Source organism: Muntiacus reevesi, chromosome 5 (genome assembly GCF_963930625.1).
Source record: "Muntiacus reevesi chromosome 5, mMunRee1.1, whole genome shotgun sequence".
Classification (NCBI taxonomy): Eukaryota; Metazoa; Chordata; class Mammalia; order Artiodactyla; family Cervidae; genus Muntiacus; species Muntiacus reevesi.
This window is the reverse complement of record NC_089253.1, coordinates 101,745,424-101,757,928: the sequence shown is the minus strand read 5'-3', so window position 1 is coordinate 101,757,928 and position 12,505 is coordinate 101,745,424. Positions and strand designations below refer to the sequence as shown.

Sequence of the window (12,505 nt, the reverse complement as noted above, 5' to 3'; positions counted from 1 at the left end):
ATTTCCTGCTCTGTACCTTGCTCTCTTTCGGTAATGGAGCCCATTAAAAAAAAAAAAAACAACTCTCAGAAGGAAGACTGTGCTCCACCATTTTAATGGAACTGGTCTGAAGCCTGTGCCTGCCATCTGATATGAATGAACCTAAGAGACTTAAATCTGAGTTGAGAGGAGGCTTCCAAAAGTCCACCTCGATAACAGACACTTCTAAACACACACACTTGTGATAACAAAGCACACCTGTCTTCTAGTTTTGAACTGAGAAGTGCTCTCTTCTTCAATCAGACAGAGAAGCTACACTGGCCAGCTACACTGGCCACTCGGCCTCAGTGTCTACATAAAAGCAGCTTTTTTGAAGCCATGTTAGTGATGCGGGCTTGAAAATGGAAGCTAACTTGGTTCATTAATTCCCTCCTCTGGACAGTTTGTGTGAGGCTCATCTTTATTTTCAAGTTGAAGCAGAAGGCATAAATGGTAGCAGAGGTCTGTTATTTTTAATTAATTATTTAATTAATTAATAGGTTGGTACAAATGTAATTGTGGTTTTGGACCATGAATTTTAAGTCATTATAATAAATAGGCTCAAACACATCTTTATTAATCAAAATAGGTACCACTACAATCAACACATTTTTGTCAACAAGAAATAAGTTTGTTTATTCTTGTAGTGTAAAAATACATCCTTTGGGATTCCGTAAACTCTTGGAAAGCATTTTCTGCCTCCTGCTGGTTGTGGAAGGCTTTTTCCTGCAAAATTGTCAAGATGCTTGAGTCAGCAAGAGGTCAGGTGAATATGGTGGATGAGGCAAAACTTCCTAGCTCAATTCATTTATCTTTTGATAAACCAACCTCATGTTGGTTGTGTGATGTGCACTCAGGCGTTGTCATGGAGAAGAACTGGGCTCTTTCTGTTGACCAATGCCGGTTGCAGACCTTGTAGTGTTCAGTGAATCTCACTGATTTGCTGTGCATACTTCTCAGATGTAATGGTTTCACCAGGATCAGGAAGCTGAAGTGGATCAGATGGACAGCAGACCAACAAACAGTGACCATGACCATTTTTTGGTACAAGTTTGGCTTTAAGAAGTGCTTTGGAGCTGCTTCTTGGTTCCACCACTGAGTTGGTCGTCACTGGTTGTGGTGTACAATCCACTTTTTGTCACACCTCTCAGTCTCATTGAGAAATGGTTCACTGTTGTTGTGTAAATTAAGAGAAGACAACAAAAACTATGATTGTTTTGATTTGTGGTCAGCTCATAAGGCACCCACTTATCAAGCTTTATCACCTTTTTAATTTGCTTCAAATGCTAATGACAGCAGAATGGTTGATACTGAGTTCTTTGGCAATTTCTTGTGTATTAATAGTTGTAAGAGGATTAGCTTCGATGATTGCTCTCAATTAGTCACTGTCACCTTCTGATGGCTGGCTACTACTCCGCTCCTCATCTTCAAGGCTCTTGTCTCCTTTGCAAAACTTCTTACAGCACCACTGCACTGTACATTCGTTAGCAGTTTCTGAGCCAAATACATTGTTGATATTGCGAGTTGTCTCTGCTGCTTTATGACCCATTTTGAACTCAAATAGAAAATCGCTCAAATTTGCTTCTTGTCTAACATCATTTCCATAATCTAAAATAAATATAAAATACACAGCAAGTAATGTCATTAGCAAAAAAACATAAAGTGACAAATGCGCATTAAAATGATGTATAACATAACCACATTTAGTTAAGAATGTACTTCAATATCAAATGGCAAATTTCAACAATATAAAAGCCGTGATTACTTTTGCACCAACCTAATGATTTATTTCTGGCTGCACTGGGTCTTCGTTTCTGGCGCAGGTTTTCTCTAGTTGTGGTGAGTGGCGGCAACTCTCTAGTTGCAGTGGCTTCTCTTGTTGCAGAGCACAGACTCTATGCACGCGGGCCTCTGTAGTTGCCTCCTGTGAGCTCAGTGATTGTGGCTCACGGACTTAGTTTCTCACAGTATATGGGATCTTCCCAGACCAGGGATGCAATACATGTCCCCTGCATCGGCAGGCAAGTTCTTAACCACTGGATCACCAGGGAAACCCCAAAGGTCTGTTTTTTAATTTTAAATAGAGATTAAAACGATGACATATTGAATCTAGACTGTTCCTTGATGGTCTCAAGCTAGACCGGCATTTTACTTTTTCTCTGTGTTTTGTCATTGTTGTTGAAAATAATGAGGTGCTATATTCATCTTATAAGTTGTGAACTGCCTCTTCCTCCTTCTCACGGTCCATCTCCAGTTTCTATTAAATTTGCTATCTCCGGAATCTTTGTGTTACATAGAATGCTAGGTGTAGTCTAACAGCTGTCACTGTGAAAAATAATATTTTCAGTGGAGGAGTTATATGGGTCAGTTCATGTATTAGCAAGTGAATTTGTTTCCACAAAATGAATATGTCAAGATGAGGACATTCAATTTTTTTTTCTGAACAGCTAAGTCCACGTTCTGAAATCAAGATGCTAATAGACTATGCTAGTTCCCTCTTTCCTACTTCCCACTCATGGCTTCGAATGGATTCAGTAGAATTTCAGAAGTAGCAAGCTGGTGAGAGTGGAGGGGATTTTCTCCTTTACTTTCACTGGAGGTGACGGGCTTTCTCTCCACCTCCCTTGTACATTCAGCCCTGTACACGCTGAGCGCTGCCACAAGCTGTCTTGTAGGATGACGGGAACAAGTGAACAAGTGTGTGAGGGTCTTTCCTGCTCGGTGGGCTCCTTCCCCTACCTCACACATATATTTGTTTCAAGCAGAGTCTAACAAAACAACTTACACATCACAAATCCTTGATAAATATTTAAGTGACTGAAAGTATAAATAATAATAGTTACCGTTTATTTGGAGCCTATAACAGCCAAGAATTGGGCTTCACAGGTGGTGCTAGCGGTAGAGAACTTGCCTGTCAATACAGGAGACCTAAGAGATGCAGGTTCGATCCTTGGGTTGGGAAGATCCCCTGAGGAGGGCATGGCAACTCACTCCAGTATTCTTGCTTGCAGAATCCCACGGACTGGCAAGCTACAGTCCATAGGGTTGCACAGAGTTGGACACGACTAAAGTGACTTAGCACACACGCAACAGCCGTGAATTATACCAAGGCCTATTACTGCAATTAACCTTAACAACCAAGTACACTCATTTTGGGCTTCCCTACTGGCTCTGAAGGTAAAGAATCCACCTACAATGTGGGAGACCTGGGTTTGATGCCTGAATTGGGAAGATCCCCTAGAGGAGAACATGGTAACCCTCTCCAGTATGCTTGCCTGGAGAATCCCCATGGACAGAGGAGCCTGGAGGACTATAGTCCATGGGGTCACAAAGGGTCGGACACAACTGAGTGACTAATCACACACACACACACCCATTTTACAAAGGAGGCATCTGAGCTTAAAAAAGAAATAAAGTGACTTGTAGCTACAAGACCATGTAGCTACTAAATGGCACCTGCAACTATAATTTACACATCTGATATATAAGTATTTTAAGTCTAGTTTGAGTTATTTGAAACAAAGAAGGAGGTGGAAGCTAGATTCTAGAGAATAGTCAAGTTAGTCCAGTGGAAACTACAGGATTTTCATAGTCATATAGAGTGACCAATGTGTCATTTTAAATTTTTTATTTATTTTAAATAAATAAATTTATTTATTTATTTATTAATTACTGACTAACATGTCTTGGTTCTAAAAGAAATTACAAAAACAACTTATGTACCCATACCTTTTTTTTTTTTTTTTTTTTTTTACTACTGGACAACCCAATCCTGAGATCAGACCTCTCTCCAGAGCTCCCAGTCTATGTATCTCTTCTTCCTGGACAAATGCAGCCTCACATGCAAAGTCATCCTGGCATGTCCAAGGTCACCATTTCTTTCCCAATGCAGGCCCTCCTCTTATATTTCCCATCCTAGTGAGCAGTATCCTCATCTACCCAATCACCCTAGCAGACACCTGGGGGTCATCCTAGAGTCCTCTTTTTACCTCCACTTCTCCCACTCAACCCATCATTCAAGAGTGGCTGATTTAATCTCATCATCTCTCAAACCTATCCTCTCTTCTTCATTCCCAATGCTTCTGATTTGAGTTCAGCCTTAGTATGACATGCTGGGACTTCTATAATCTGTGATACTCAAGTTACTTGAAGTTCCCCTCCCCCTACAATCAGGTAACTACATACCTTAACATCTTTGTTCTTGCTCTCTCCTTTTGTTGAGCTGTGCTTCCCCTCTAGTTTCACTTACCTTTTCCTAATTTGTTAAAAGTCAGCTCTTGTATTACCTCTGGCTGGAACCCTCCCTCAATCCCAGGGTTGGGGGCATGGCCTTTCTGCTTGGTCTCTTTCCTCCTTTGCTCTCTTTCTCATAACACTCGTAGTCTTATACTTTAATAAGCTGCTACCTTAAGTATCAAAATCAACACTTAGGGTCCTTCTCCCCTACTGAGACACTTAGAGATAGGTATCGTGTATTAGCCTTCTTTTTGTCCTAAAAACTTAATAGAGGCAATTACTTGAGACACATGGCTATTCTATAAATATTTGTTGAAATGGTTCAGCATTTGAAATGGATAATATAATTCATGGGAGGGATAGATAAACATTTCTCTGGATAGAGATATTGATGCTTTAATATTTCTGAGCCTTTTAATTTCTTTTGGTTGTACCACATAGCATGTGGGTCTTAGTTCCTTGACCAAGAACTGAATCTACGCCCACTGCATCTGAAGAGCAGAGTCTTAACCACTGGACCACGAGGAAGTCCATCTGAGCTTTATAAAGGGTTATTTCCTCTTTCTAGAATGATTTCCTCCATTATTTTTTCTTTAAAAATTATAACAATCCTTAAAACTGTTGTCACAGAGAAAATAAAAGCTGAGATATCAGAGAGACCTGGCTTTAAAACCACAATTTCAAGTCCAATTAGTTGCATGACTTTAGGAAAGTTAACCTCTTTGAGTCCCACTTTAAATAGTAATACTATGAAGTTGCTAATATTTATTTCTAGCTTGGTAAACTGGGATGCTGGTAAAAGCATTAATCGATAGGGAGACTGCTGGAGACGAAGTGTGGAGGATGAAATCGGTTAGTGAGGAATATGCGGCAATTCGTTGGAGATGTTCTATAGGCTATGGGAAATAGAATATGGAGCCAACGGATGGGTTTAGGAATCACTGGTAGTCATATGCAAGGTGAAACAAGGGAATAAATGAAGTAAATTAGGGAACTATGGAAGTTATGAAGAGAATCTGCCTGCAATGCAGGAGACCCAGGTTCGATCCCTAGGTTGGGAAGATCCCCTGAAGAAGGGAATGGCTACCCACTCCAGTATTCTGGCCTGGAGAATCCCATAGACAGAGGAGCCTAGTAGGCTACAGTCCACAGAGCTGCAAAGAGTTGGACATGACTGAGCAACTAACACACATGGAAATTATGAAGAACTGTTCTCACAGTTTACTTGGATAGTTTTCTTAATCATCCCAGATGTACTTTAATAACTAATTGTATAATTACACTGTTAGGGAAATGATCAACCCAACAGACAGAAAAATTCTATTACTGCATTAGTTTCACTCACCAGTATGTTCCAGCACTCAGTACAGTAACTGCCTATAGAAGGAGCTCAGGGAACACTTACTGAGTTGATGAATGATTGAATCTCACATCATACTCACCAATGGATATTCTAATCATATGCTTTTGAAATCTGGTGACCAAAATAAATAGTAATGTGAGACTACAAGCTCCTAATAAAAACATCCCGAGGTGAGGGTAAAAACAAAAACCTCGTAAGTTTCTACTGTGGGCCAGACCTGTATCATCTGCTTCCACACATGACCTCACTTCATTCCCATAATATGTTGTGGTAATATCACTGCTAAAACAAAGGATTTGCTCATGGTTTGAAAAATCAGTTTGCCCCATCTCTGCAACATCCTTGATTTCTCACTTCCCTTCTGCCTTCTAAACCCAATTTATCTGTAAGTCCTGTCAGCCCTATCCACAAAACTATCTGAAATCTGTCCTCTTTTTCCATCTTGTCATTACCTTGATCTAAGGCACCATCACCTCCTCACTGGGCTTGAAATAACATCTTAATTAGTCTCTTTGTTTCTGTTCTTGCCTCTTCTCAACCTACATTCCACACGCCAGAATTCCTCATTCAAAACGATGTCTTAAAACCATAAATCACATCAAATTTCTTCCTGATTAAAACTTACACTGCCTTCCCATGTTACTCAAAGGCCAATGTATTTCTGTTCATTACAGGTCTCTACTGATTCAGCCCCTGCCTAAATCTCTGACCACAACTCCATCCTCTTTACATCTTGCTCACTCACTCACTAGGCTCCAGTCACACTAGCCTCCTTTCTGTTTTGAACATATAAAGCTTTTCCTGCCTCAGGGCCTTTGCACTTCCTGTTGCCTCCAATTTACATATGGTTGGTTCCACGGCAACATTTGACTCAAATGTTATTTAGCTCCTGGAGGACTTTTCTTACCAGATTATCTAGTAGCAGGTAGTAGTGTAACACTTAGATTCCTCTGTATTATTTCTTTCATGACATTTATTACTATTTGAAATTGTTTATTCCTTTCTTATGTATTATCTTTCTCTGCAACTAGAAAGTACCATGGCAAAGCTTACAGGGGAGAAGAGAGAGAGCTTTTAAATTATCTTGATTGACAAGCTATTAGAAAAATATAACCATAAAATAAGGTTCTTGTCTTAGCTTCTTTCATTCACTCACTCATTTTTACTTTAGAAGATTATTATTTTACAGGGCCTTTTGAATCTCTCTTTTCTTTAGCAACCAATAGTCAATGAAAGTGACTCTTTGACATTTATAGATTTAATATTTATTGCTTCGGCTCTCTGAGAGACCCCATGAGGCCACAACATGGCACCTTATGAGTTTGCTAAGGAATGAATTTAGTTATTCCCATGTAGCAGATGGTGAGTAACCTTAGCTTACAGTCTCATTCTTCTCAGTTATTATATGTTCTCATTGCAAGACAGTTACTTTATCTCAATTTTATTAATAAACTGAATAAAAAAAGAGGTATTAAAAAATTAGGAAATTTAAGAATATCTTTAATGTATCCTTTATGAATGTCAAGTTTTTTTTGCCCCCAAACCTACGTCTATACACATTAAAGAAAGAGATGATACTCCAACTAAATCAATCTACCTGGTTAACTACAGCAATACCATGATTAATAACAAATGTTATACCTCCAAAAAGCCTACTATTAATCTATAACCATCATAAAGACTGGCCACAGAAAAATACAGAAACCATTTTAGACATGCAAGTAGCTGAGTCACTGTGGTTTTTGGTAAAGGAGAGATTTCTATATTTAAAAACAAAGATATCATAATGGTTTTTAAAGTGTCCTGCAAGCTGTGGATAATATATGCTATATTACTGTTGACAACTTTAGGAAAGAAAAGGAAGTTGAACACAAAACAATCAGAAGTAGCCCTTAAGCCCAGTGGGGATAGAAAAGAATAAATGAACCCAAGGGCAAGGGATGAAAGAGGAAATATTCCATTCTCTGTGTGTATGCCATGGTCTCAGAGTTGTGCTAGGTACTAGACAGATGGGAAAACCAGCACATAATGTGTTCTCTACCCTCAATGGCATCATAGACTTCACGGCAGAGATCTCACCTCATGAGTGGGACAATTAGGATGTCTACATGACAGTGTGTGGTCACACGCCCAGTGGGTACAGTTGAGGCAGTAGGTACATCTGAAGCTAGATTATGATGAAAATGAAATGCTAGAGAATGTGCTTATAGTGGACAACAGAGAGGTGAAGATACAGTGAAGATAATATTTAGAACAACTAATCTGGTAGCTGAGGGCAAGGGAGTTTAAGAGAGGAAGACATCAAAGGCAGACAAGTTATAAAGCTCTTGCAGAATGCTAAATGTGAGAAAATGAGAGCCTGGACCGGTGTGGTTGTCATGGAAACAGAGCCATGCTTGAATCTGAGAAACATCATGAAGAAAAAACAGCTCTTCGTTATCTTTGTGTAACTTTCCAAATACATGTAGCTTATTATGTCCTCCTTTATATAACTTGCTGATACAAAACTGTCAGAGAAAATATTCTTTACCAAGTCAGGGGAAAAGGCACACTACAGAGAAAACACCCATGATATATGAACACTGTGTCTCTCTTAAAAGTTGCTGACTTTGAGGTACAAAGTTGGTTAAAAGATCAATTGGTTTGGTCACTTTCTCTGAAAGTCTAATTATTAATGGAGTTCAAACCACAATATATTAAGCTGAACTAAGCAGAAGCTGATCCAGTAGCACTATTCAATTGTCTAGGGACACCCTGGTTATCACTAAATGAGCAGTAAGTGAGAATGTAAGGTCTAGTAAGTAAGCTGCCTTCTCTACAAAAACAAAGAACACTTCATATGCAGCTCCTTTCCTTCACACTGAAGAAGGAACATGACATACATTAACAAATGAACAAGCTTATTTCAAAGAGCTCCCCTCAAGTTTTTTAAAAGGCAGTTAAGTGAAGCAGGTATTTAAAAGCACTTACTTTAGCAAATGCCAACTAAAAATTGTTGCCTGCCATCTGGTTCTATAAGAATGAAGTCACTAGCCACTGCAGTCACTGACCTTCAACACACCCTGAAAGGAGTTCAGGGTGGAGATGGGGAACGCAGCACTCTGCTCTGGGGAAAACTGATAGAACAAGCCTTCAGGTGGTTAGATTATTTTCAGAAGATTTTATGAGACCAATTTCTCATAAAATATCCTCTCGTATCTACAAAAGCACTAAAATCATTAACAGACACATCAGTTCCTCGTGACTAGCAGTAATCTTCCTGTGACTAGCAGTAAATTTCTGCCAAAACTGTACTTGACTTCATGTACCCTGCTCTTCACCAAAATCACATATGTACTGACCTCTTCCCTCACCTCTTTGGAGTAGTTTCTCAGAGCTATCTGAGAGACTGTATCCCAGGCTACAGTTCTCATTTTGCCAGTATTTCTTGAGTTATCTCTATTTAGGATTGTAATGTAAACATGGAGGAAGGTAAATGATAACAGAGGTCAGATGTGAGCCTGACCTGCAAAACATGTAGATTTACAAAGACTAAAAGCCTATGCTTAGACAGAAAGCAGACAAGTCCAAAGTGCATGAGGCTAATCTGATTCTACTTCAGTTTAGCCAGAGTAGAGACAAGTGATGAGAACCACCCATGTGAAGAGTGTAAAAGGTTTTTAGGAATAGTCTAAGGTATCTGAACTCCATTTTCAATCTTTAGGAGTCAGTGAAGTCCTATTAAATATAGGAAAAAAGGATGTAAACAGTGTCTGAGCCCTGTGCTTGACACTAGTAAAGTTAATTGAGGGAAATTTTAATCGGTGTATAATTATTTAAATTAAAAATACTTAATTTGGGAAACATGAGACTTTTCTATTCAAAAACAGGAGTTTTCAGCATATATAGTCTATGTGAAAAGATATGCATTTACTGGATAAACAATCAACAAATATTAAACAAAAGAAGCAAGGGTTAGTGTGGTTTCCTTCTCTCCAATGTGACACTTGAAAACAAAGCAGAGATCTTTAGGGGAAAAACAAAACTACTTCAGATATTGCTTTCGATGAGGTGCAATCTACTTAAATACAACAACTGCAAAAAGATGAGGTAAATCCTGTGGCCCTTTGCTACTCTGTGCATCAATCCTGGAATGAGGATGCTTACCGAACACGCAGAAACTCAGGTGCCGCTCTGGGGGAGGAAAAGTAAGCTTCAGACTATCTCTAAGAAATAAACAGTCTAACTAGAGAATGCAGAACAACTACATATGAAATAGCTAAATAAAACAAAAGAGTGAATGATGCATTGTATAATTGCAGTAGATGCTCATTTCAGGCAGAAAGAGTCAGGAACCATTCTTTAAAGGGGGTAGGACTTAAGCTAAAACATAGGGGCTAGGAAGGCTCTGTATAAACAGAGCAAAAGGGACATGATATGTGAAATAAAGATGGTTTCAGGATAGATTTTAGCTCAAAGACTTTCAATGAAAGAATGAAAAGATGAATACAGTATAACAATCAGGGACATGACAGATGTGCAGGTCATTATCTATGTAAATGGCGCCCCCTGAAGTTGTGTGTATATAGTTGCCTTACCCACACATGAATAATGATCAAGATAGGGGTCAGATGGGGTGGGAGGGAGGTTTAGGAGAGAAGTGACATATGTATACCTATGAATGACTCATGTTGATGTATGGCAGAAACCAACACAATATTGTAAAGCAATTATCATCCAATCAAAAATAAACTTTAAACAATAATGATAAAGGTAATAATGAAAAAGAAATGTCAAGGGACTCTGAAAACATTATACAAGGTGGCTAAAGATATAAAACTGGAACTTGAGCAAGGACAAAATTTAGGAATTATCTTCTTTGGAAATCAAATTTATGCAATTCAAAAATTAAGAAGGCCCAAAGACAAATCTATTGCTAAAAGCTGAGGAAAAAGAGGAACCCACCAAAGGAGTGAGCAGAAAGTAAGGGTCCTGAAGAGTAGAAAACTGGGGAAGCATCAATGGTACCATCTCTGCAGAATGCCTTTTTTCTCCCAGTCTAACTAGAGAGTTATGACTAAGTAGGAAGTAAACAATGAAATCTTCTGATCATATATTCAAACAGTTGCTTTTCTGAGCAGCTTCTCTGTCTTAAGACACAAGATTACATGCATGTGTGCTCAGTTGTGTCCGACTCTTTGCAACCCCATGGACTATAGCCTGCCAGGCTCCTCTGTCCATGGAATTTCCCAGGTTAGAGTACCGGAGTGGGTTAGCATTCCCTCCTCAGGGGATCTTACTCATCCAGGGACCGAACTTGCGGCGCCTGTGTTTCCTGCACTGGCAGGCAGTTTCTTTACCACTAAGCCACCAGGGAAGCCCATGTTGGAATCTAGTATCCATGTGTCCATGCTTCAATTTCTACAGTTATTGAAAATTTCAAGTTTCAAAATTAAACATATTATGTAAACAGTACTCCTTAATAGATACAGGGCTATTTAGGTGATCGCTTTCTTCTTCAATGAGCTTTTGCAGTTTGTATTTTTTGAGGAATTTGTCCATTTCATCAAGCTGTCAAATTTACTGTCATAAAGTTGTTCATAATCTTTTACTAATCTTTTTAATGTTTGTAAAATCTGCAGTGACATTATCTTTCTCGTTTCTCTTCTTGGTAATTTTGTCTTCTCCAGTTTTTTACCCTGGTCAGTCTGCTGAGAAGTCTTTATTAGGTGCATAAACGTTTATCATCTTGACATGTGTTCTCTGTTTGTTTGACCTACTCTTTTCCCCTTTTCTTTTCCTGCTTTTTTATTTATTCTGTCTGCACTGGGTCTTCGTTGCAGCATGTGGACTATAGAGTGCAAGGGCTCAGTAGTTGTGGTGTCCAGATTTGGTTGCCTCAGAGCACATGGGATCTTAGTTCCCTGACCAGGGATCGAACCTGCATCCCTTGCACTGGAACGCAGATTCTTAACCACTGGACCACCAGGGAAGTCCTTCCTGCTTCTTTTAGATTAAATTTTTTTGGTTCTATTTTATTTCTTTGTTGGCTTACTAGTTGAAATTCCTTGTTTTGTTATTTTAGTAGGGTTTCCATTGTGGCTCAGCTGGCAGAGAATCTGCCTGCAATGTGGGAGACATGGGTTTGATCCCTGGGTTGGGAAGATCATCTAGAGAAGGGAATGGTTACCCACTCCAGTGGGTAATTCTGGCCTAGAGAATTCCATGGACAATCCAATAGGGTCACAAAGAGTTGGACACGACTGAGCAACTTTCATTTCACTTCACTTAGGGTTCCTTTAACTTATGATATTGTACACTTCACATACAGTATACATGTTGTGCAATGGTCATACTACCATTTCTTCCCTCCTGGCTTTTATTCTATTCCAGGTATCCCATGCTTTCTGAAAGTTCACTTATAGCACTTCACTTTTATGAAAGACTTACATTAGAATCTGTTTTCACTAACTAAAGAAATCCAAAGAAGACTTTCATTTTTACAAAAAAAAAAAAAAAAAGACAAAAAGCAAAACCAACATTAAACATTTGTTTTGCAGCAAGCTGAGCAGTTATGGAAGCAACACACACCCCAAGGAGGGAGAGTGGCTCCTTATCTGGGAACTGGACTCAGCATCAAGTCACCATAGCTCTGAACTGTGTCTGTGAGCATCTGCTTCATCTCAATTACCCCACAACACAGAGTTATTCCTTTTGTTTAAACAGTGAATTATATTTTAAAGATAATTAATCAGGAAAAGGTTTTATATATTCACTCCTCAGCCAAAGGACTTCCTTTAACATTTTCAGCAATCTGTATTTGCTAGTGATGAATTCATTCAGGTTTTGTGTACCTGTAAAAGTATTTTACCTCAGTTTTTTAAAAATGTTTCCCTTTCTTGTTTATAC

The 12,505-nt window shown here is 38.9% G+C and overlaps 1 protein-coding gene across 3 annotated transcripts in view; it reads right to left on the bottom strand.

The window, feature by feature from the left end:
• The window catches only part of RABGAP1L (RAB GTPase activating protein 1 like), a 657,985-nt gene that overhangs the window by 157,128 nt on the left and 488,352 nt on the right, over positions 1-12,505 (bottom strand). Inside the window, exon 19 of one of the 3 annotated variants that reach the window (XM_065936089.1) lies at positions 1,576-1,626. The exons of the other annotated variants lie outside the window; for them this stretch is intronic. Coding sequence (XP_065792161.1) covers positions 1,591-1,626 — 36 coding nt within the window. The 3' untranslated portion in view covers positions 1,576-1,590. Of the gene's footprint in view, positions 1-1,575; positions 1,627-12,505 lie in introns of those variants that run through there. 3 annotated transcript variants of the gene reach the window in all.